Source organism: Rhodotorula graminis, assembly GCF_001329695.1.
Source record: "Rhodotorula graminis WP1 unplaced genomic scaffold RHOBAscaffold_18, whole genome shotgun sequence".
In the NCBI taxonomy this organism is placed as follows: domain Eukaryota; kingdom Fungi; phylum Basidiomycota; class Microbotryomycetes; order Sporidiobolales; family Sporidiobolaceae; genus Rhodotorula; species Rhodotorula graminis.
The window spans coordinates 266929-288036 of NW_017264945.1; the positions used below are offsets into that span (position 1 = coordinate 266929).

Genomic DNA, 21108 nt, shown 5'->3' on the forward strand with positions numbered 1-21108 from the left:
CACGTCGCGAGCGGCCCACGAGGTGTCGCAGGCGAGCGAGGTCGGGCGGGCGAAAAAAGGCGGCGCACAGGGAGGCGGCCGGTTGGCGGCGCAGGCGCACTTGGCGAGGGGGCAGAGCGGTCGAGACTTGCTCGAATGCGTCTGGCGCGGGCGCACGTCGTCGTGCGACGCCTCGCCGACCGCCTGTCGACCCTTCCCTCGACCTGCCGCTCCCCGCGCTCGCGCACGCCTCGCGGCTGCGCCGCCTGCCGGCCGCCTTCGAAGCAGCCCTCCAGTGTACGAGGACACACGTACTGACTCTACGCCCATCACCGCAAACAGGTCCCTCGCCGCCCGTTCGAGTCGGCTCGTCTCGACGCCGAGCTCAAGCTCGCCGGCGAGTACGGTCTCAAGAACAAGCACGAGATCTGGAGGATCGCCCTCATCCTCTCGAAGATCCGTCGTGCTGCTCGTGAGCTCCTCAAGCTCGACGAGAAGGACCCGAAGCGTCTCTTCGAGGGCAACGCCCTCATCCGTCGGTGCGCACCACCTCTCCCCCACTCGGGCCTGTCTTTCCCTCTTGACGACAGCGCCTGACTTTACCTTTCTCACACAGCCTGATCCGCATCGGTGTCCTTGACGAGCAGCGCATGCGCCTCGACTACGTCCTCGCCCTCAAGGTCGAGGACTTCCTCGAGCGCCGCCTCCAGACCCAGGTCTTCAAGAGCGGCCTCGCCAAGTCGATCCACCACGCTCGCGTCCTCATCCGTCAGCGCCACATCCGGTGCGTCCCCATTCCCGGGAAGCCGAGCGACTGTCGTCGCAGGGACTGACTCGCCGCATCCTGCCCCACAGCGTCGGCAAGCAGATCGTCAACGTCCCGTCGTTCGTCGTTCGCCTTGACTCGCAGAAGGTGCGCCCCCTCGCCCTCTCCTCTTGTCAACTCAGAGCAACGTACTGACGGTTGCCTCCCACGCACGCCCACCTCGCCCTCTCGCCTACTCGCACCTCGCCCTCCTCGACTCGACCCATCCTCATCCACCAACTACCTCCCTCCTCGTCCCTCGCTCGACATGCGCCCACCTACAGCACATCGACTTCTCGCTCACCTCGCCGTACGGTGGTGCCCGTGCCGGCCGCGTCAAGCGCAAGCGCGCCAAGGCGGCCGCGGCTGCGAAGGGCGGCGACGACGAGGCCGAGGACGACGAGGAGTAAAGCGTCTTGCAACGTTTTTTTGCTCTCTCATCACACACCCTCTGGCTGTTGTTGTCTCCGTGCGCGTCGGTCGGGCGAGGAGAGGAAGGTGGGCCTTGCGGGACGAACTCCGAGTGCGGCGAGGGGAATACCACCTGTCGTTGGCCTCACCTTTCGCGCTACCTCTCTATGCAGCGAGCGAGAGCTTCAGCTGGTTCTCCGAGAGATCGCTTCACCCGAGCGGGAAGCTTGTGAGCCGCAAGACGGACGAGGTCGAGCAGCGAGACGAGGTCAATGCGTCGGGTCCGCCTCGCTCGAGTGTGCAGTGCAGGGTCCTGCATCTCTTCGAGTACGTGCTACTGAGCAGACTGCTGCAGCTGGTGTCCTGTCCAGACGAGACGTCGCGGTCGTCGTCGTCGTCGTCGTCGGCTCGAGCCGAGGTTGACCTTGCCGTCGCCCTCTCGCCGCTTCTTCTGCACTCGCTGCTGGGCTTGCACGCCGTCTACAAGGTCTCGCGATCTGGCCTGAGCCCACGCAGGTGCGCCCCCGCTCTCTGGTCGTTGGCGACGGCTCCACCCTCCCCGGACTCGAGAGACCGGCATCTGCAGCCTCGACGGGCACCCGCAGCGCGTGCAGTAGACACTGACGAAGGCACTTTCCACAGCATGCTTCGGTCTGCCCTTCGTCGCGCAGCCACGTCGCGGCGAGCGAGCCAGCCGGCTCCCCCCCTCTCCTCATCGCCATCATCTCCCCCGCCGTCCTCGACCATCACTGCAGCAGCCCGACGCGCACCAGCATGCTCCTGCGGCTTCAAGAGCCTCGCACCGAGGCAGGACCAGGCCGCAGTCGCGCAGCCGCCAGCCGACAAGGTCCTCCTCCAGGCGTTCGACTCGCCCTCGTCCAGCTACACGGCCGCCCCGTCGTCCGTCGCGCCGACCGGCCTGTTCGGCCAACCTGCGCTCAAGACGCCCGAGGACTTCCCCGAGCTCGCCTACCGCACCACCTTGCGCGCCAAGGTCCTCGTCGACCGCCTCTGCCGACCCGCACCGCCGCCCCAGTCGCTCGACGAGGCCGAGCGGGCCTTCCTCGCCATGGTCAAGAACCTCGACCGCCTGAGCGACCTCCTGTGCGGCGTCATCGACCTCGCCGAGCTCGTGCGCAACGTCCACCCGGACGAGCACTGGGTCGACGGCGCCAACGCCGCCTACGAGGAGCTGTGCGAGTACATGAACGAGCTCAACACGCACGTCGGCCTGTACGAGGTGCGCCCACGATGCTCATCGTCGCCGTGACGAGCCGCCCTGACCTCTCGCGCCGTCCTGCAGGGCCTCAAGACGCTCCACTCGATGCTCCCGGCCGACACGCCGACCAAGTCGCCCGCCCTGTTCGCCGCCTACGCCGTCGCGACCCCGTTCCTGCGCGACTTTGAAAAGTCGGGCATCCACCTCCCGCCTCAGCAACGCGCCGAGTTCGTCTCGCTGTCGACTGCCATCCTCCAGCTCGGGCGCCGTTTCCTCCAGAACGCGTCCGACCCAGACGCCCGCGAGCCCGTCAAGGTCTCGCGCCCCGACCTCGACAAGGCGTTCGGCGCGAGCATGGCGCGACGGCTCATGGGCGACGCGCCTGACGCGCAGCAGGACGCCTTGATCGACCCGGCGAGCTGGGAAGGTCGCGTCCTCGCGCGCCACCATCCGGACGCCTCGGTCCGCCGCGAGCTGTACGTCGCGTCGCACGCGGCGCCGTCGTCGCACGTCGAGACGCTCGACGAGCTCCTCCTCGCGCGGGCCAAGCTCGCGCGCCTCGTCGGGCGCAGCAGCTGGGCCGACGTCGCGCTCGAGGACAAGATGGCGCAGACGCCCGAGGCCGTCCAGGGCTTCCTCGACGCCCTCGAGCGGCACAACCGGCCACTCGCGCAGAAGGACCTGCACGTCCTGCGCCAGGCCAAGGCGGCGCACCTCGCGCGCACCGGCGGCGGCGGCGGGCGCGGCAAGGGCGACGCGAGCGTCATCGACGCGTGGGACCGCGACTTTTACACGGACCTGTCGGCCGCGACCCAGTCGGCGAGCCCGCTCCCCGACATCTCGCCCTTCTTCTCGGTCGGCGCCGTCTTCTCGGGCCTGTCGCGCCTGTTCACGGCCCTGTACGGCATCCGGTTCGAGGTCGAGGACGTGCGCGACGGCGAGGTGTGGGCGCCCGGCGTGCGCAAGCTGCGCGTCGTCGACGAGGACGAGGGCCGCATCGGCACCATCTACTGCGACCTCGCCGCTCGCGACGGCAAGGCGCCCGGCGCCGCGCACTACACGGTCCGGTGCTCGCGCCGCGTCGACGACGATGACGCCGACGCCGACTTTTCCGGCGAGAGCCGCAGCTGGGCCGAGGTGGACGGCGTGCGGGTCGAGCGCGCCGAGCTCGAGGGCCTGCTCGAGGTCGAGCCGGTCGAGTGGCGAGGGCGCGTTGGACTGCACCAGGAGCCCGTCGTCGTCCTCGTGTGCGCGTTCGGGTCGAGCGAGGCGGCGAGCCGGCCGGCGTTCCTGCAGTGGCACGAGGTCGAGACGCTCCACCACGAGATGGGCCACGCGATTCACTGTGCGTCTCTCTCTCTCTCTCTCTCTCTCTCTCTCGGTCTCTCTTTCTCCCTCGACGACGTCGTCCTGACCGCCTCTCTCTCTCTCTGTCGTCTACAGCCATGATCGGCCGCAGCGAGTACCACAACGTCGCCGGCACCCGCTGCGCGACCGACTTTGTCGAGTTCCCGTCGGTCCTCATGGAGCACTTTGTCGCGTCGCCCGACGTCATCGCCCTGTCGGCCAGACACTACAGCACGGGCAACGCCCTGCCTCAGTCGGTGTTCGCGTCCCTCCTCAAGGAGCGCTCGCGGTTCTCGGCCCTCGAGACGTCGTCCCAGATCATGATGGCGGCCCTCGACCAGGCGTACCACTCGTCGTCGGTCGCCGACGCAGCCGTCAACGCCGGCTCGCTCGACTCGACGGCGCTCCTCGCCCAGACGCAGGCGCGGTACCACGTCGTCCCGTACGCCGCCGGCACGGCCTGGCAGACCCAGTTTGGCCACCTGTTCGGCTACGGCGCGACGTACTACTCGTACCTGTTCGACCGAGCGATCGCGGCGCACGTCTTTGCCGAGAAGTTCTCGACGGACCCGCTCAGTCGCGAGCGCGGCGAGGAGCTCAAGCAGGGCGTGCTGCGGTGGGGCGGCGGGCGCGACCCGTGGGAGATGATTGGCGAGCTCGTCGGCGACGACGTCGTCGCGAGGGGAGGACAGGGCGCGATGGAGGCGGTCGGCAAGTGGGGCATAGAAGGCTCGGCGCCGTAGATGCTCCCGAGCGAGCGAGCGAGCGAGTGCACTAGACGATTTCTCCTTCCTCGGCCTTTCCTTTCTCTCGCCCCTGCTCCCCTCTGCATCGTGAGTGCGAGATACTGCTTTGCGTTCGAGACAGCTACAACAGAGAGGTGGAGAGAGGGAGAGGTCTGCTGCGTCGCGACTGGCGCGACGGCGACGAAGGGAGGGAGTGTCACAAGAGGGCGCACAGCGCGAAGGAAAGGACGAAGGCTATAGGCACGACGCTCCCGACGACTCGAGAGCAACCGCTCGTCGCCGCTCGCCGCTCGACGAGGTGCAGCGACAGCTTCGCCGCGTCGGCGAGCTCTGCGTCCGGCGTCGAGACGGCCAAAGTGCCGTTGACGGCGTCGACAATGTCGACGAGCGGGTGGCTGTGCACGTGGAAGTGCGCATGATGGTGCTTGCTGCCGTGCCGGTGCTGCTTGTAGATGGCCGGGCGAGCGGCGTGGGCGTGGGAGCGGCCCGTGCGCGCCGAGGTCGAGGGCGTTTCGGCGCTCGCAGCGGGGCCATGGCGCATCGAGGTTTTGCGGGCCGATGACGACCGACTGATCGTGAATGGCGTGTCGTCGTCGGAGGAAGAAGTCGTGCGACGAGGAGGTGAGGAGGAAGACGAGGAAGGGGCGGAAGTCGGGTTCGAGGCCGACGAGAGAGGCGAGGAGCTGTCGGCAGAGCTCGTGCGGGCACTCGTCGTCGTCGTCGTCGTCGTCGTCGTGTGCTGTTGCTCGAGTGCGGAAGTGCTGCGAGTGGACGGGCAGGGTCAGTCGTGCGCAGGCGAAGAGAGGAGCGTGCGGGCCCTGACGCACCTGCTCGAGGTCGAGGTCGTGTGCTGCTCGGCTTGGGAATGCGCCGACGTCGTCGTCGTGCTGCGAGAGACGGACGAGAGGGTCAGGTACGCGCGCGAGAGAGACGGAGAGAAGGCGGGAGGACGCACATTGTGAACGGGACTGCGCTCGCCGACGCGTGCGGAACCCGTTTCGACGCTGTCGCCGCCGCGCTCGACGTCGCCTGCCGAGTCGTACTCGACGACGCCCGACTCGTCGTGCTCGGCGCGGCGGCCAGATCGAAGATGTCGTTCTGCGCGCCGTCGTGCGGGAAGCTCCAGGAAGCGTGGTAGCCGGGGCGGGCGTCGTTGCCCTCCCAGACGACGTTCGTCGGCTCGTTGTACGCGTACAGGGGCCGCTTGGCGCCGACGGCGAGCTCGCACGTCGAGTTGGACGGGTCGCAGTACACCGGATCGATGACGGGCAGGATGGGGCGAGCGAGCGAGTCGTCAACGTCGGTGATGCGACAGTCGAACGCCGTCATGTAAAAGTTGGCGGTGCCCTGCGACAAGTGTGAGAGCGTGTCAGTACGTGCTCGAAGCGTTCGACATCGTCATTTCGCGTCCGCAAGTCGCCCGAGGCGCTTGGGCTCGAGAGAGAGAGGAAGAGCAAGCGACGCACGTTGTTGGCGAGCCAGAGCCACGCGCAGACGCACTTGTCGCCGGTACACGAGGGCATGCGCTCAGGAACGTCGAACGTCGTCACCTTCTGGCGGACGCAGTTGTGGTTGACCGAGAACACGGCGAGGTTGTCCATCGTGGTTTTGGAGATGTCGTCGACGTCGGCGATGGCGAGCGCACAGCCCGAGACGAGCGAGTCGTCGAGGGGACCGGCAGGGTCGCCGGCGTGGTAGGCGCCGTAGTTGTCGGGGCAAGCAGAGAGCTCCGAGTCCGGGTCGGTGGGAGTGACACCGTACGAGGTCCAAGCGACGCTGCGCACGGGACTCAAGGAGTCAGCGCGGACGCTCGTGGCGTCGACAGGGACCGACTGAGGTTCTCGGAAGGCCCGCAGAGCGAGAGAAAGAGGACGCACTGGCACGCGATTTCGATGTCAATCTTCCCGCCGGCGGGAAGGTCGGTCACAGCTCCGTCCTGCGGCTTGAGCGCGCGGTACTCGGGTCCTCTGCGGGTGCAAGAGACGGTCAGGAAACGCTCGACGTGTTCGTTCGAGCTCGTCGCCGAAAGGTGAGGGGACGAACCGAAACCACCAGTCGTTCAGGCTCGAGACGCCAGGCCCGATTGGCGTCACCGGGTTGCCCGCATCGTAGGCAAAGTCGGGACCGACACCGTACATCGAGGGCATCCTGCAGGGCGGGGACGGGGACGAGAGAAGAGGTCAGCTCGTTGCTCGCGCGCACGGTGCGCCGACGAAGGTGGGGCCGCGCGGTGGTCGAGGAACAAAGGACGCGGTCGTCGCGCAGGGTCGAGGGGCGAGGACTGACCACGGGGACTGCAGAGAAGGCCACAGGTGAGCTCGAGACGCGTCGCAGAGGAAGGGAGAGCGCGACGGACCATGTGAGCGAGCGCGACCTGCGCGCTCGAGACGAGGGCGACACCAGCGGCGAGAACGGCACGGTTGGAAAGAGTGAACATGGCCACGACGTCCAGCGTTGGGCCAAGGGAAGAGCGACGCTGAAGAAAGCGAGAGAGAGGACGCGTCGAGAGGGAGCGAGGGCAAGAGAGGAGGACCCGGCTCTCGACCGACTGAGGCGGCGCGAGCGACCCCGCTGCCCGAGCGAGTGCAAGATGCCGAACAGCCACGAGCCCTGAGCAACCCGATTGAGCGCGTCGGCATGCAGGGAGCGAGCGCGCAAGCTCTCCGGCCGTTGGAGAATGTCAACGGCCGACGCGTCTCGCGGCGACAGGAAGGATCGACAGCTCAATTTCGCTCGGCCCGCGTGTACGCGGCGCAGCAACGCTCGCAGAGCGGTCTTTGCGATCTGGCGAAAGCGAAGGACGGCGAGCGCAGAGCATGCGCGGCTCTCGAGAAGAAGGCGCAGAAATCGAGCCGAGTTTTCGAGAGCGCGGACAGACATGAGCGCAGAGTGAGTCTACAGCCGCTACCTCGCTCAGCTGTCCCGACGCTGGCGGCAGGAGACGAGCAAGTTGCCGTCGTCGAAGGAGCGACGAGGAAGAGGTGAAAAACGCTGACTTGCGATGTGGACGTTGAAAACGGTTAGACGAACACGCACGGGTGTTTTGGCCGAGCGGTCTAAGGCGCTAGCTTAAGGTCACACGTTGATCCGCTAGTCCGAAAGGGCGTGAGTTCGAATCTCACAGACATCATCAATCTTTTGTCGCTCTCGACAACGATTCAGCGGCAGTGCAGGGTTCCTTTTTGCGTCGCCGCACTGCTCAAACCTCGCTGCGGCCCTCGCTGTCGAGCGAGAGGGCGGCGGAGGTTCCCGGCCGCGCGAGCCATGAAGGCTGAGGAGCTTGCGGACGGACTCTCGTCTCAAGCGCAGCGGCAGGCGCACTCGCTGCGAGGCAACGACGACAGAGACACGCAGAGAGAGCACGGGGAGAACGACGACCTTGCACCGTGACCGTCTGTACAACGCGCTCGGACCTCGTCACCTTCTCAACTCGGGCACGCCCGCCGCTCGCCCACCCCTCCTCATCCACGCAATCTCTGTCTCGCTCGGCACCGCCTTGGCCCCGAGCCACCCGACGAGCCACCTGCGCCAGTTGTCGCCCTGCTTGGGCCGGATCCCGGCGTCGCCGTCGACGTACGCCATGGCGAGGCACAGCGTCCAGCGCGAGGGCCGGACCCGGAGCCGGCGCATCCACGCGAGGATGAGCGGGATGTCGCGCAGGTGCGAGTGAGTGCCGACGAGCTGGATGAGGGAGCGGAAGACGCGGTCGTTCGGGTACAGGTGAGGGTGACGAGGCGGGGTCGGCGAGAGGGTCGTCGCGAACGGGGCCCAGCCGAGCGGGCGAGCGAGGTCCTGGTCGGGTGTCGGGGAGGATGACGGCGAGGGGGAGGACGCGTCGTCGAGGGGCGAGGAAGGCGCGTCGACGCCGGTGCCGCCGCCGAGCTTGTCCGCGAGCCAACCGGCGAGGCCTCCTCCCGCGCCCTTGCCCGCCCTCGATGCCGCCGCCGCCGATGCCCCGCCGCGCTGCAACGCCGGGTTGCGCACATGCGCGTCCTGCCAATTGCCCTCGAGCACCTCGCGCCAGACAAACTCCTCGGCGACCTTGTGCGCCGGCCGCCCGTCCCACCGGTCGTCGACCGCCGCGCCCGCGGCCGCCGTCGTCGCCCTGCGCCCGCCAAACCCGCCACCGAGCGCGACGTCGTCGAGCCCGCTCGCGGCCCAGCCCGTCGCGCGCCCGGCGGCGACGCCGGCGTACCTCGCCGCCTCGAGCACGATGCTGAGCGTCGCCGAGTCGGGCCGGACGCCGTACCGGCGCTCGAGCGACGTCCACAGGGCGTGCACGCGCGCGTGGGCGCCCGTGCGGTTGTGGTGCGCGAGGAGGGCGTTGAACGGGACGACGTCGAGCGGGACCGTGCCCTCGCGGAGCGTGCGCTGCCGAGGCGCGCGCGAGGGCGTCAACTGCGGGATGACGACGACGTCGTCGCGGCCCTTGACGACGCCGAAGAACTCGAGCGCTCGGAGCGCGCTCTCGTCCCGGCCGAGGCCGCACAGGAGGCGCACGACGGCGTCGAGGAGGTGGCCGTCGGGCTGAAACTGGCGGGCGTCGAGCGAGCGCCACAGGTCGAGGGCGGCATGGTCGTCGCCGCGTCGGTGCAGGGCGTTGAGGAGGATGGTGTAGATGCGGAGGGAAGGGGGCGGCGGCCGGTACGCGCGGGTCGAGCGGGTCGTCGCGGCGGCGAGCTCGTTCGAGCTGGCGGCCGACTCGACGGCGCCGACGACGGCGACGAGGGTGTCGGACGGGATGTCGGGTTGCGAGGCGGCCATGCGGAAGAGGTTGGTCCAGGCTGGGCCGTCGAAGCGGAAGGGTGGGGGAGGGAACGAGATGGTGCGGTGGGTCGACTTGACGTAGTCGACGAGCTCGTCGAAGTAGGGCCGAGAGAACGCCGGGTCGACGAGCCGCATCGTCGCGTACGGGTCGTACTCGAGGCGGGTCGAGGCGGGTCGGTCGGGAGGCGGCGGTGGAGGAGCGGGCGGAACGCTTGCCGGCGCGGGCTCGTCGACGTCGACGTCGTCGGGCAGGTACCGGAGCGTGTACGGCGGCGGCTTTGCGACGACTGCCGCCGCCTCGCTCCGTGTCGGGCCCTCGAGCCGCAGCTCCTTGACGCGCTTGAGCTCGCCGTGCAACACCGCCTCGTCGTCCTCCTCGCCCTGGCCCTCGGACCCCTCGTCGACGTCCTCCTCGAGGTCCGCCTCGCGCCGCTGCAGCTCGGCCGCCTCGGCACCGCGCTCGTCAAGCGGCACGTCCTCGCTCCTCGCGCGCTCGACCCACGCTCGTGCGTCGGCCCTCGCGCGCTGCAGCGCCCGGATCTCCTCGTGGAGCTCGGCCGCGCTCGTAAAGTCGCCGCTGCGCTGCATGACGCCGACGACGTTGCGCAGGATGTCCTTGCTCGGGGCGTAGCCGGCCTGGGCCATCTCGATCAGGAGGCGGGTCGCCTCGCGCGAGTCGCGCGGGATGAGCTTGTCGGTGAAGAGCGGGAGGTAGGTGCGGTGGGTGCGGGGGACGTTGCGCGCGTGCATGGTCGCGAGGAGGAGGTCGACGAGGGGTCGGAGGACGTGCGAGGGCGTCGTCGACAGGGTGTAGGGCGAGGTGCGCTCCGAGGCGAGGGCGGCGAGGAGGCGCTCGAACGACCTCGACGACGTGATGGCGGCCTCGTCATCGGGCGACGAGTAGGCGATCCACTCGATCGTCTCGCGCAGGGCGACGTAGTGCCGCACCTTGAGGAAGTGCTGGACGCACCTCGCGACAAAGAGCCCGCGATGCTCCTCGCGCATGCGGGCAAAGTGCGGCGACAGGAGCTGCGACGCCAAGTACGGGACGTGGGCGTGCTCGGTGACGAGGCCCGGGAGCGACAGGTACAGCCAGTCGGGGCAGACGACCTCGGCTGCGCTCGACGGCCCGGCGGCGCCGCCGACGCCTCGGCCGATGTCGGGCATACCCGAGGTGGCGCTCTCAAGGAGGCCGAGCTGCTCGAGGGCATAGATCGGGTCGCGTCGGGACAGGACGTCGACCCAGACGGCGAGATGGTGGGGCGGGATCTGGCGCGAGTCGAGGAGCTTGAGGAGGAGGTGACGCGGGATGTGGTGGCCCTGGGCGAGGGTGCGGGCGATCCAGGACGTGCGCGTGTGGAAGATGCGCGGAAGCTCTGGCGGCGTGACCTGGCTCGGCTTGCGGTGGTGCAGCGGGGCGTGTGAGGTTGGTCGTCGAGGCGGACGAGCTGCGGGCGAACGGGGACGAGGTCAGTGGGGGAGGTCGTGACTGAGGGGGAGCGTTGCGACGCACCTTGTGGCTGCTTGGAGCGTGTCTCGACAGGCCTTGAGCGGTGTCGTGGCGGTTGCGAGGTCGAGACGACCCGGGTCGAGGGAACGGGGCGCGCGAGGAGGCGCACCTCGAGGAGCGCGACTGAGCGGGTCGACAGCATCCAGACGGGTGTCGTGGCTGATTTGGACGGGCGACTAAGGCTCCATGGCGGTCAGGAGCACGGGGTCGAGCTGTGAGCCGAGAGAGGGTCGGAGGACGACCAGTCTCGCTCTCTCTCACGCTCGTTCCACCAGGCCAGTCCACCTGGAAACGTCGCTTATCTCCTGCCGAGCACTCGACAGACGACACCCCGCAGCAGCCCGGTCCCCTGAGCCCGCCCCGTCCGACGTCGCCTCCTCATCGCCTTTCATCTCGCCGACACTCTCTGCACGCTCAAGCGCTCAAGCAGACGGCCAGACCGATCCAAGCAGGTGCATGGCCTTTCTTTCAAGCCCTCACTCTCTGCAGAACTCACCTCTCGACCTCGCAGACCTTCCTTCCCTCTCCTCCTCCCAACTCTCCCGCCGACGCACCCACCAGCATGACCTCGCTCGAGATCTCCTACACCATATCGCACCCGTCCGACCTCGGGTCCGCTCCTCCCGCCTCGGCCACGCTCCCCTACGCCCTCGACACCTCGTCGCCCTCGGCGCACCTCCAGTCGCTCGAGGTCGCGCTCGCCCACGCCCGCGCCGACCTCAACGAGCGCCTCACCGCGTGGAAGGACGCCCTCAAGGACGTCGAGAAGGTCGTCAGGAACAAGAAGGGCAACAAGGCCGACGATGAGGACGAGGACGAGGACGACGAGGATGAGGCTTGAGGGAGGGGGGGGGGGGCACAGATGGGGTTCGGGAGGCGCAGTTGCGCACTCGCGGTGCGTCTCATCCGTCTTCTCCTGTGCACTCGACTTCAGGGCGTCGACCTGACTATCGTCCTCCTGTCAACAGGCCTTTCTTCCGCACTCTCTCAGCCGGCGAGTCGTCCCTCGACGAGGTCACGCCGACGCCGCCGACGCCGACAGCTCGTCGACCAAGCCAGCTCGAACATCCACGACGGCCCTGCACGAGACGTGCTGCTCGGGCCCATCCGCCTCGGGCGCCGGCGCCGGCGCCGGCGGAAGGCGGTTGCCGAACGAGTCGACGGCCAAGGACGAGGTGGAGCGCGCAGAGCCGGCAATGCAGTATCTCGCACGACCTCGTTCCTCTCGGGAGTATCGCGAGAGTCTGGCATTAGAGAGAGCCGCTCGCACACTGCGAGAACGTCTCGGGCGTGCTCCTCTCGACCTTGGGCTCGCTGGCCTTCTCAATCGCTCGCATGCGGCAAATCGCACTGTATTGCCAAGCGAGACGCAAGAGCACGACACAAAAGCACTGCACTCGACGACCGCAAGCGACCCCCTCTCCTCGCACCTCAGATCTGCCTCTCGCCGAGCACCCTCCTCGCTCCGCTCCCCCGCTCTGCGCCCGTCTTGCCCCGCTCGCTGCCGGTCCCGCCCTCGCCCATCGAACCCGCCCCAGCCCTGAGCCTGCTCGCGCTGTCCGGGCTCCCAGGGCTCTGCGGCCCCTCACCGCCCTCGAGCCCTCCCTCGCTCGTCGCGCCGAACGGCGGCGGCGGCCCGAGCGCGCGTGCGCCCTGCTGCGCGGCCCATTGCGGCGCCGGGCGCGCCGCAGCCGACGCCGCCGACGACGCTGGGCCAAAGACGTGCTCGCCTGCGCGGCGGAGCGCAGCGAGCGCCGTCGGGTCGTCCGAGTCGAGGCGGAAGGCGGGCGAGCCGAGGTGCGCGAGCGCGAGGGAGGGGTCGCCCGCGTCCTTGTCGTGCGCGCCGCCGGTCTCGTGCGACGCCGACGACGGTCCAGGCTCGTCGACCGCCTCGAAGCGCGGCTTGAACGGCGACATGGGCTCGAGCGCCCTCAGGCGGGGCACGATCGTCCCGACCGACGAGCGGCGGTACGCATACGCGCCCAGCTCGACCTGCTGCTGCTCGTGCTCCTGCTGCTCGAAGCTCGAGCGCGACTGCGCGTGGACGACGATTTGGGCCGTCGCGAGGTCCTGCGCCGAGGAGGCGTCGCTCGAGCTCGAGAGGGTGCTGCTGGCCGCCGAGGAGGGGCGTGACGAGGACGGCGAGAGCGTCGGGCCCGGGCGATGCGAGGTGAGGGTGTGGGGGTCGACAAGGGAGGAGCAGTGGTCGTCGTCGGCGGCGGGAGCGAGGGCGAAGGACGGCTCGACGCGGACGCGCGCCTGGGCGTACCACACGGGCGAGGACCGGCCCTTCGCGGCGGCGTCGGCCGAGGTCGAGCCGCCGAACTTGAGCAGCGACAGGCCGAGGCGTCTGCTGGTGCGTGACGAGCGCAGGAAGCGCGACGAGGCGGGCGAGGGTGCGGGCGAGCGGGCGAACCGGCGCTGGGCGACGGGTTCGAGGTCGAGGTCGGGTTCGAGGTCCTCAAAGTCCGAGTCGCCGTCGTCGAGCTGCGCGCAGAGAGCTGTCAGTGTCTGTGTCGCTCCCTGCGAGATGGGAAGGCGAACAATGGGACGCACCTCGGCCGACCCTTCCTCGTCATGGTCGCGCTCCTCCTCGTCGCCACGCCCACCCGACTGCCCTCCCGCCGTCCTCATCTCGCCCGTCTGCTCCTCCGCGCCGTTCCGATAGCCGTGCCCGAAGCTGAACAGGCCGATCGTGCTCGTGCGGCGCTCGATCGGGCGCGGGCGGTTCATGACCTTGCGCGGCGACGACGGCGGGTGGCGCAGCGGCTTCTTGTGGTAGTGGCGGGCCGAGGTCGAGGCGACGAGTGTGCTCGTGGTGAGACGAGGGTGGCGGTGGGTGAAGGAGGGCGAGCAGCGGTAGGGCGTTGGGCGCGAGGCTGCAGGAGGACCGAGCGAGGCGAGGGTGGAAGAGGAGGGAAGGCGAATAAGGAACGACTCGTGTCGCCACGAGAGGATCATAGAGAAGCGATATGACGCACCGTAGTAGGCTGCAGCAGCCGCTTTGCCCCCTCGTCCGATCGAGCCACCCACCTCGAGCGAGCTCTCGCCCGCCTCGCTCCACGCCCACCCCGAACGCCCGGCGCCGCCCGAGCCCTCGCGCTGCGCGCCCCTCGACCGGCTCTCGATCTTCGACACCCACGCAGCGACGTCGCGCCGCTCGCCATCGCCGCTGCTTCCCAGCTCGCGCGCGCCGTCGACCCTCGCCGACCTCGGCTCGGCGACGCCGCCGCCCTGCGCGACTGGGGCGCCCTTCTTGCGCCGCCACAGGAGCTGGAGGAGGAAGCGGCGCTTGCGCTTGGCGATGACCTTGGGCGACGGCGGCGGCGCTGCGCTCGAGCGGGCGGGCTGGAGCGCGGTGGGAGAGCGCTTGTCGCGCGGGGTCGAAGGCGAGGCGGCGAGTCGAGGGCGGGCGTGGTCGGCAGAGGCGGAGAGTCGACCGGCGCCGAGCTTGATGGGGCTAGTCGGGGCGTGCGAGAAGGGGAGCGAGGCGGTCGAGGCCGGGGAGGGGAGGCAAGAGGGCGACGAGGCGCGTGTCGCGCAGTCGGACGCCGGCGAGTCGGGCGGCTGGAGGGGCGCACGCCTGCCGAACAGGCTCGAGAGGGTGCCGGACACGGAACGGGCGTGGTGCGTGCCGCGAGGGGGCAGGCTCGGGTTGGCGAGGGCGAGGTTGAGGGAAGGGCGGGGAGGTGCTGGCGGCGCAGGGAGCGAGTCGGTCGACGGTGGGGCTGAGTGGGCCTGCTTGACTGGGCTCGGGTTGATGGCGCGGATAGCGAGGCTGGTGCTGCTGGGCGAGTAGGGGAGCGAGCCCGACCCGGTCGAACGCGAGGCGGGGGTGGACGACGGCGCCGTGTGCGGCGACTCGAACGAGCGCGTCATGGCGCCAGGGCAGCCGTAGAGCGCTGTGTGACGCACTTGCGCGGGCGAGAGCTCGCTGGCGAAGTGATGAGCGGGACGAGAGAGAGGGGGAGAGAGAGGAGCGAGCGACGTCGGCGTGGGAGAGTCTCTTCCGCTCGCCGAGATGCGCGCCGCAGCGCCCGCTCGTACCACGGCTCGAGTCGCTCTGGCAAGCACAGAAGGCGAGCGCGATCTGGCAGCGGAACGCTCACGCCGCGACGGCGCGCTCGCTCTGAGCGGCACGAGCTGGCAGCGCTCGTCTGGCTCGGTCGATGCTCCTCAAGAGGGCGCCATCGGCATGGTCGAGTACTGCGAGCTCGGTAGCGCGCGTGCAGCTGCCGCGGGAGTTGCTGGGCGAGCATGAAGGACGTCGACAGCTCGGGGCGAGCTCGCTCGAGGGTGCGGCGACCTGGGCGGTAGCTTGGCCCGAGCTGTTGCGAGCCTGCGAGAAGCTGGACGGTGCACACCATCAGAGAGCCGGCGAGACCTGTGGCCGTGAGCGAGAGCTGCTGGCGATTCGGAGGCGAGGCCGACGCCTGCGCGAACGAGCGACAACCTCTCCCTTTCCCTCGTTCTGCCTCACCACACCAAAGAAGGCGAGTCTGCGTGACACCCGCTGTCCCTACAGACTACCAGCTGACCGTTTGCCCCGCCCGCCAACCCGCCCGCCAACCCGCCCGCCGCCCCGACCTGTCACCCTCGCCTCGCCGCCGTCAAACCCTGCCCCTCTCGACCTCGACCCTCCCGCACCTCGCCGCCCCGCCTGTACTGCGCCAAACCGCCCTTGTTCGACCCCTGCGCTCTCCCAACTCAGGCCGAGATGCAGATCTTCGTCAAGAGTGCGTCCACGCCCCGTCCTCTCCCACTCGCGCACCTAGGCGGTTCACTTGAGCTGACCTCGCCTCTCCCTCCCCCTGCTCGCAGCCCTCACGGGCAAGACCGTGCGTCCTCCTCCTCTCTCTCTCTGCCCAGTCGGACGAGTTGCGCACCGCACGCGAAGCGAGCGAGGCTGACTCGCGATTCCGCCCACAGATCACCCTTGAGGTCGAGTCGTCGGACACGATCGACAACGTCAAGGCTAAGATCCAGGACAAGGAGGGCATCCCGCCCGACCAGCAGCGCCTCATCTTTGCCGGCAAGCAGCTCGAGGACGGCCGCACCCTCTCGGACTACAACATCCAGAAGGAGTCGACCCTCCACCTCGTCCTCCGGTGAGCACCCTCTTCCTCTTTGGCGCTCGAGCAGCACACGCGCCTCGTGTGCTGCTCTCCTGCAGCACGACGGTCGAGCTGACCGTCGTTGCCCCCACCTCCCCTCCCTCCCCTCCCCAAAGCCTTCGCGGCGGAATCATCGAGCCGTCGCTTCGCATCCTTGCGTCGACGTACAACTGCGATAAGATGATCTGCCGCAAGTGCTACGCCCGCCTCCCGCCGCGCGCGACCAACTGCCGCAAGCGCTCGTGCGGCCACTCGTCGCAGGTCCGTCGTCGTCCTTCTCTCTCTCTCTCTCTCTCTCTCTCTCTCTCTCCTCGCTCACCCCCTGTCCCCCTACGCAGCTCCGCCCCAAGAAGAAGTTGATTACGTCATTTTCACTGTACCGGGAGAGAAGGGGGCCAAGAGCTAACACGTTGCGTTGCGCCCACAGAGTAAACCACTCGCCAAGGTCGGCCAACACGATGGAGCGGGCGAGTGCGTGGGCGGTGCGGGTTGCTCTGCATTGGCGTTCACCTTCTCTCCTCCTGTGTCGGCGTCGAGAGCCGAGCCTCAGATGCGAGAGGCGAGAGCTTCGACACGAGAGGACCGCTCGCCGAGGAGGAAGTTGGCTTCGCTCCATGCCCTCGCTCCCGCTCGACCCGGCGCTAGCTCGCTTTCCTCGTCTGCGTGTTGCCGTTGCTGCTCGCGGCGGCCGCTGCACCGCGGCGGGCGCGCGGCACCACTGCCTGCAGCGACGAGCTCGAGTCACCGGCTCAGGCTGTTCTCGCGGTCTCTGCACATGCTCTCTGCGGCTCGCTCCTGCACGAACAAGCTGTACTGCACTGAGAGGCTACGCCAAAGGCCAAAAAAGAGAGAGAGAGAAAGAGAGAGCGAGAGAGCGTTGCCGGTCGAACGAGCGAGAGCTGTTGCCTGACCGGTCGCGAGAGAGGTGCGTCCGCGTCGAGGACAGAGGCAACGGTCGACACGGAGTCTGCATGCTCTAGTTCGCTGTGAGCAGCGCCGGGCGAAGCGCTGGGGAGCCCGCTCGGACCGCATCGACCTTCTCAAGTCGGACTTGCCCGCCTTCGACTCTCGCATCGCTCCTCGCCAGCCGCTTGGCCCTCGGGCTCCCGTCTCTCAAGCGTCAGCTCGACGATCACCTGTCGCCGAGCCGATCGACTGGCGGCGGTTCGATGGCGACGCGGCCGAACAGGGGAATCTCGCGCTCGAACCTCTTCTGTCCGTCCGCACCTCCTCTCCTCGTCGCCGCCGAATCGCGCGGACTATCCGCGGTTCCGGAGAAGCCGCGGACCTCTGAAGCAGAGCCAAGCTCGCTCGTCTCGCCTCGCTTTCCCTCGCCTCTCCTCGCCGCTCGCCCGCCCTCGCACGCCCGGAATGGCTTCTGCATCCGCGTCAGCGTCGACGGTCGGCTCGTGGACCGTCGAGGAGTGCTTCGCAGCCGCCAGGGTCATCCAGCGCAAGCTGCGCCGCATCTACAACAAGAAGCACAAAAACAACGTGGTCGAGGGCGAGAAGTTCGTCCTTGCGGGTGAGCTCTGTCTTTCCGGCGCGCGGAACGCAGACTGGGTACTGACCGTGACCTACTCGCAGGCTTCGCAGCGCTGTTCAAGCAAGTGCTGGCAGACGACCACGACCTGAGGGCCCGGTTCGGCGCGGTCCGGCTTCCCAAGCTTCTCACGGTCCGCCCTCCTCTTCCCCTCTTCTCCTCGCGACTTGCAGCTGACCATCCTCTCAGCACAGCCGATCATCTTTCACGTCCCGCCGTGGAGCAAGAACGACACACGGTGGAAGAAGGACGTCCTCGACGATCCCGAGTTCGAGAAGTCGCCCGTCATCTTCTTCACGCCGCTCAACGGCTGGGAGCTCCACAACAACACGGTCGAGGTGAGCTACGGTCTCGGAGGGCCCTACGGCGCCTGCGAGAAGTGGGAGGCCATCGCGGTCGACCAGCTGCGCTTCGGCGCATCGCTCAAGGACGACGAGCACAACGGCCGGTGCGCGGTCCTCATGGTCGTTCGCTGGGCCGTCGAGGCCGGTCAGGTCGACGTCATGTTCGACAAGCCCCGGTACAGCAGCATCCACGAGGCGCTCCTCGACGCCATGCAGCACGTCCTCGACCAGGACCACGAGCGCCAGCACACGCGCGAGGTCTGGGCGAAGCACCTCTCGCCGAGCCTGCTCTACCGTGCTGCCCAGTGGGAGCACGCGCTGCCGCGGTCGGGAGCTGCGGCCGACCTCGGCCAGCTCCACTCGGCGTACGAGGTCCTCGGCGGTTACCTCAAGCAGCTCTTCGACGTGCGCTCGCTCCCCTTTACCCCTCTCTCTCTCTCTCTCGCACCCATTCCTGACATCCCCATCCCCTCTCGCAGGTCATGGTCAGTCCGCCAGTCGCACGTTCGCCCCTGCCGAGCCCTCACTGACGACCTCGTCTCGCTCGCTCGCAGGCGACGCAGCGCTCGCTCGCCAAGTACGAGCCGGTCTCGCGCCGGCAGGTGGGTCGGGCGTCGGCCTTTGTGTAGCGCTCGATCTAGCGTCGCTGCATCGTCGACGAGTCGCCGAGGACCATGCTCGAGGAAGCGAGAGACGCCCCCGCTCGGACCGCTTCGACCTTCTCAAGCTGAGCTCGACGAAGCTTTCTCGGCTCGCTCGCGGTCTCTGCTTTCGCTTCGATCCGCCAGGAGACGCATGACTGCTGCAAAGGCAATGATCGTGCCCTTGCACGCGAGAGAGCGCGGTCAAAGCTTCCGGACGGTCCATGCGCTCGACCTGTGCAGCGTCGCTCGCGGCTTCGACAGCGTCGCCGGGCTCCCGCTCGACAGCAAACCGTCCAGCTACCTTTCAGCAGTGGGGCGAGGCAAAAGAAGAACCCTGCACAGCCCCAGGATCGTGCCCGGAACGCAGCAAAAGATTAATGATGTCTGTGAGATTCGAACTCACGCCCTTTCGGACTAGCGGATCAACGTGTGACCTTAAGCTAGCGCCTTAGACCGCTCGGCCAAAACACCTTTGTGTGACGGCTCGGCTCTCATTTACGTTCTGATCAAGCCCCAAGCGCTCTGACCTCCTATCTTTTGACGACGGTCAACACGTTGCGAGTCTGCCCTCGTATGCGTTCTCGCTCTCTGCGCACCGTACTCTCGCGGCTCTCGCGACGAGACCGGCCGAAGCATCTCTCGAGACCTCGCTCCAGCTCGCTCGAGGCTCGAGCGCCCGGCAAAAGGTCGACGAATCTCGGTCATTGCAGTCTCGAGCGCGCGCAGGGAAACACACAGGGTACAGCTCAAGGTGTGGAGGAGGGAGGGGTCTAGCGACGGCGCTCGTCTGCGGGCACAGAGCCGGGTGAGCTCGAGGACCGACGAGGAGGGAAGTTGCGAGGGACGCACCGTGCGAGTCGTACGCCGTGTCGAGCGCGCCGAGGAGCAACTTGACGAGCCACATGTCCGGGCTGAGGGCGATGCTGCAGCAGGAAGGACAGCGGTGAGTCGTCGGCGCGAGGCGAAAGAGAGCGTCTCGAGGCGAGGACGCACCCCGTCGTCTGCTGCATCTGCGCACTCTCCATCTCAAAGTTGCCCGTCACGTCGACAAAGGAGCCGATCTCGGGGTGCCTGTAGTCGAGAGGACGAGTCAGTAAGCCGTCGAGAGGCGTCGAGAAGGAGGACACGGTGGAGGAAAGGAGGACGCACACGTCAATCTCGTTCAGGAACGCGGCCGCCTTCTGGTCGTTGCCGACTTGCGCGAGCTCGATCGAGAGGGCATCGGCGCCGTAGCGCGTCGTGGCGAGAGCACGCTTGGCGTCGGTGATGGCCTGCGAGAGGGCGAGATAAGTTGCTCGAGGCGTGAGCTCCCTTTCGAGCCAAGTGCGAGCGCCGCACGATCAGGACGCAGGGAGACGAGAACGCACCTGGACAAGCTTGTGGCGGTGCTCGCCGGCCGGCTCGCCGTCGGTGACGATAATGGCGAGGACGGGCTTGCGGAGCGTGCCCGAGCGGGCGGCGGCGACGAGCGGCTGCAGGACCTTGCGCTCGAACGACTGCGGGCCTCGACGGGGAGGCATGCGTCAGTCACGGATCTTAGACAGAAGGAGAGAGAGCGCAAGACGCACAGTGCCGAGCGGCGTGAGGCCCGAGAAGTTGATGCTCGAGAGGAGGTGCTGCGCTTGGGCCTCGTTCTTGATGCCCTGACCGACGGCGGGGCTGTTGAGGAAGCAGATCTGAAGCGCGTGTACATAGAGAGGGTCAGCAAGGGCGCAGAGAGGCCGAGAGAGAGAGAGAGGGGGGGCGCACCTGGATGCCGTCCGTGTCGAACAGCGTGGCGGCCTGGGCGACCTTCGACACGATCATCTGCGATCAGGACGTCAAGGACGAGTCAGTTACAGGTCATTGCACAGTAGGAGAAGGACGGAGAGAGGCTGGGCGCACCTTGGCGTCGTCAATGCGCTCGCCGTTCTCCTCGAACGCTGCGGGCGACAGGAGCGAGTCAGCGCGCGTTCTGCTGGCTGGACGCGCTCCGCAGGGCCTCACCCATTGAGCCCGAATCGTCTAAGCAACCTTGGATGTCGACGAGAGCGAGACGAGCCAGGTCCATCGCGACCTCGGTCGGCAACCTCCACTCGGCGGCGATGCGGGCGAGGGCGCCGCTGTGCGCGATCTGCTGCGCAAGCTGCTCGAGCGAGCCCGGCGGGTAGAACGCCTGCAAGTTCTGGTCCTGCACGCCCTGGCGCAGGACGTTGAGGATCATCTGCGGGTCCGTCAAGGCGCTCGAGCTGCCCGCGCCGCTCGCCGAGCCGGGGAGCGGCAGCGGCGCCGGGGCGCCGTAGGCGTGCTGCTGCTGCTGAGGCTGCTGCTGGACGTAGCCCGGGTTGTAGCCTGTATGCGAGAGGCATCAGTTCGGCTCGAGGGGGAAAGGAGAGCGAGAGGGAGACGGACCCTGCTGCTGCTGCTGCTGGTGCTGTTGCGGCGGAGGAGCACCTGCGGCGGATAGGGTCGTCAGTGCTGCACGGTCTTAGAGGCAGAGACTGCGAGACGGACCCTGCTGGTAGTAGCCGGCGGCCTGGCCGGCCTGCTGAGGAGGTGCGCCGCCTTGCGGGTACGGCGACGGCTTGTTGGCGACGTACTGGCTCGCGACCGAGGCGCCCTGGTTGACGGCGTATGCCAGTGCCATTTTCGAAGCGAGTCCCTGTGTGCATCGTCCCCGTGTCAGCTCGTGCGAGAGGT

General features: G+C 68.2%; 5 protein-coding genes and 2 non-coding genes across 7 annotated transcripts; 3 read left to right on the top strand and 4 right to left on the bottom strand.

The window, feature by feature from the left end:
- Window positions 1-629: 629 nt before the first annotated feature.
- On the top strand, window positions 630-4504 carry RHOBADRAFT_32398 (uncharacterized protein; the record flags this gene model as incomplete). Its single annotated transcript, XM_018413028.1, has 4 exons — window positions 630-763; window positions 2003-2435; window positions 2499-3759; window positions 3858-4504. The coding sequence occupies 4 exons, from the start codon at window positions 630-632 to the stop codon at window positions 4502-4504; spliced, it is 2475 nt and encodes an 824-aa protein (XP_018267978.1).
- Window positions 4505-4703: 199 nt separating this feature from the next.
- RHOBADRAFT_56307 (uncharacterized protein) lies at window positions 4704-10987 on the bottom strand (the record flags this gene model as incomplete). The annotated part of the gene is made up of 8 exons (XM_018418285.1): window positions 10788-10987; window positions 7977-10722; window positions 6551-6655; window positions 6385-6474; window positions 5974-6283; window positions 5463-5854; window positions 5335-5394; window positions 4704-5268 (listed from the first exon to the last, which is right to left on the bottom strand). The coding sequence occupies exons 1-8, from the start codon at window positions 10924-10926 to the stop codon at window positions 4704-4706; spliced, it is 4407 nt and encodes a 1468-aa protein (XP_018267979.1). The 5' UTR covers window positions 10927-10987.
- Window positions 7545-7637, top strand: RHOBADRAFT_t138. The gene has a single exon. It is a non-coding gene; the product is annotated as a tRNA-Leu (tRNA).
- A 1134-nt stretch (window positions 10988-12121) lies between the features above and the next one.
- Window positions 12122-13600, bottom strand: RHOBADRAFT_50372 (uncharacterized protein). The gene is made up of 2 exons (XM_018415306.1): window positions 13341-13600; window positions 12122-13307 (listed from the first exon to the last, which is right to left on the bottom strand). The coding sequence occupies exons 1-2, from the start codon at window positions 13515-13517 to the stop codon at window positions 12216-12218; spliced, it is 1269 nt and encodes a 422-aa protein (XP_018267980.1). The 5' UTR covers window positions 13518-13600; the 3' UTR covers window positions 12122-12215.
- A 2113-nt stretch (window positions 13601-15713) lies between these two features.
- On the top strand, window positions 15714-15896 carry RHOBADRAFT_18799 (uncharacterized protein; the record flags this gene model as incomplete). Its single annotated transcript, XM_018412447.1, has 1 exon — window positions 15714-15896. A coding segment is annotated over one exon (183 nt), but the record flags the coding sequence as incomplete, so codon positions are not given.
- A 2911-nt stretch (window positions 15897-18807) lies between these two features.
- RHOBADRAFT_t140 lies at window positions 18808-18900 on the bottom strand. Its single transcript has one exon. It is a non-coding gene; the product is annotated as a tRNA-Leu (tRNA).
- A 211-nt stretch (window positions 18901-19111) lies between these two features.
- RHOBADRAFT_39989 (uncharacterized protein) lies at window positions 19112-20761 on the bottom strand. Its single transcript, XM_018413674.1, has 9 exons — window positions 20416-20761; window positions 20314-20351; window positions 20179-20235; window positions 19998-20105; window positions 19797-19925; window positions 19579-19700; window positions 19423-19500; window positions 19279-19352; window positions 19112-19216 (listed from the first exon to the last, which is right to left on the bottom strand). Exons 1-9 carry the CDS (start codon window positions 20630-20632, stop codon window positions 19200-19202), a joined length of 840 nt encoding a protein of 279 aa, XP_018267982.1. The 5' UTR covers window positions 20633-20761; the 3' UTR covers window positions 19112-19199.
- Between the last annotated feature and the right edge of the window lie 347 nt (window positions 20762-21108).

Excerpts from the sequence above, each read along its gene's own strand:
- RHOBADRAFT_39989 (XM_018413674.1), bottom strand. The coding sequence starts at position 20,632 with ATGATCCTCAACGTCCTGCGCCAGGGCGTGCAGGACCAGAACTTGCAG. Across the intron at positions 20,236-20,313 it reads AGCGCATTGACGACGCCAAG|ATGATCGTGTCGAAGGTCGC; the intron begins GTGCGCCCAGCC and ends TCCTGATCGCAG. Across the intron at positions 20,106-20,178 it reads TCGACACGGACGGCATCCAG|ATCTGCTTCCTCAACAGCCC; the intron begins GTGCGCCCCCCC and ends CACGCGCTTCAG.
- RHOBADRAFT_50372 (XM_018415306.1), bottom strand. The coding sequence starts at position 13,517 with ATGAACCGCCCGCGCCCGATCGAGCGCCGCACGAGCACGATCGGCCTG. Across the intron at positions 13,308-13,340 it reads ACGAGGAAGGGTCGGCCGAG|GGAGCGACACAGACACTGAC; the intron begins GTGCGTCCCATT and ends CCCATCTCGCAG.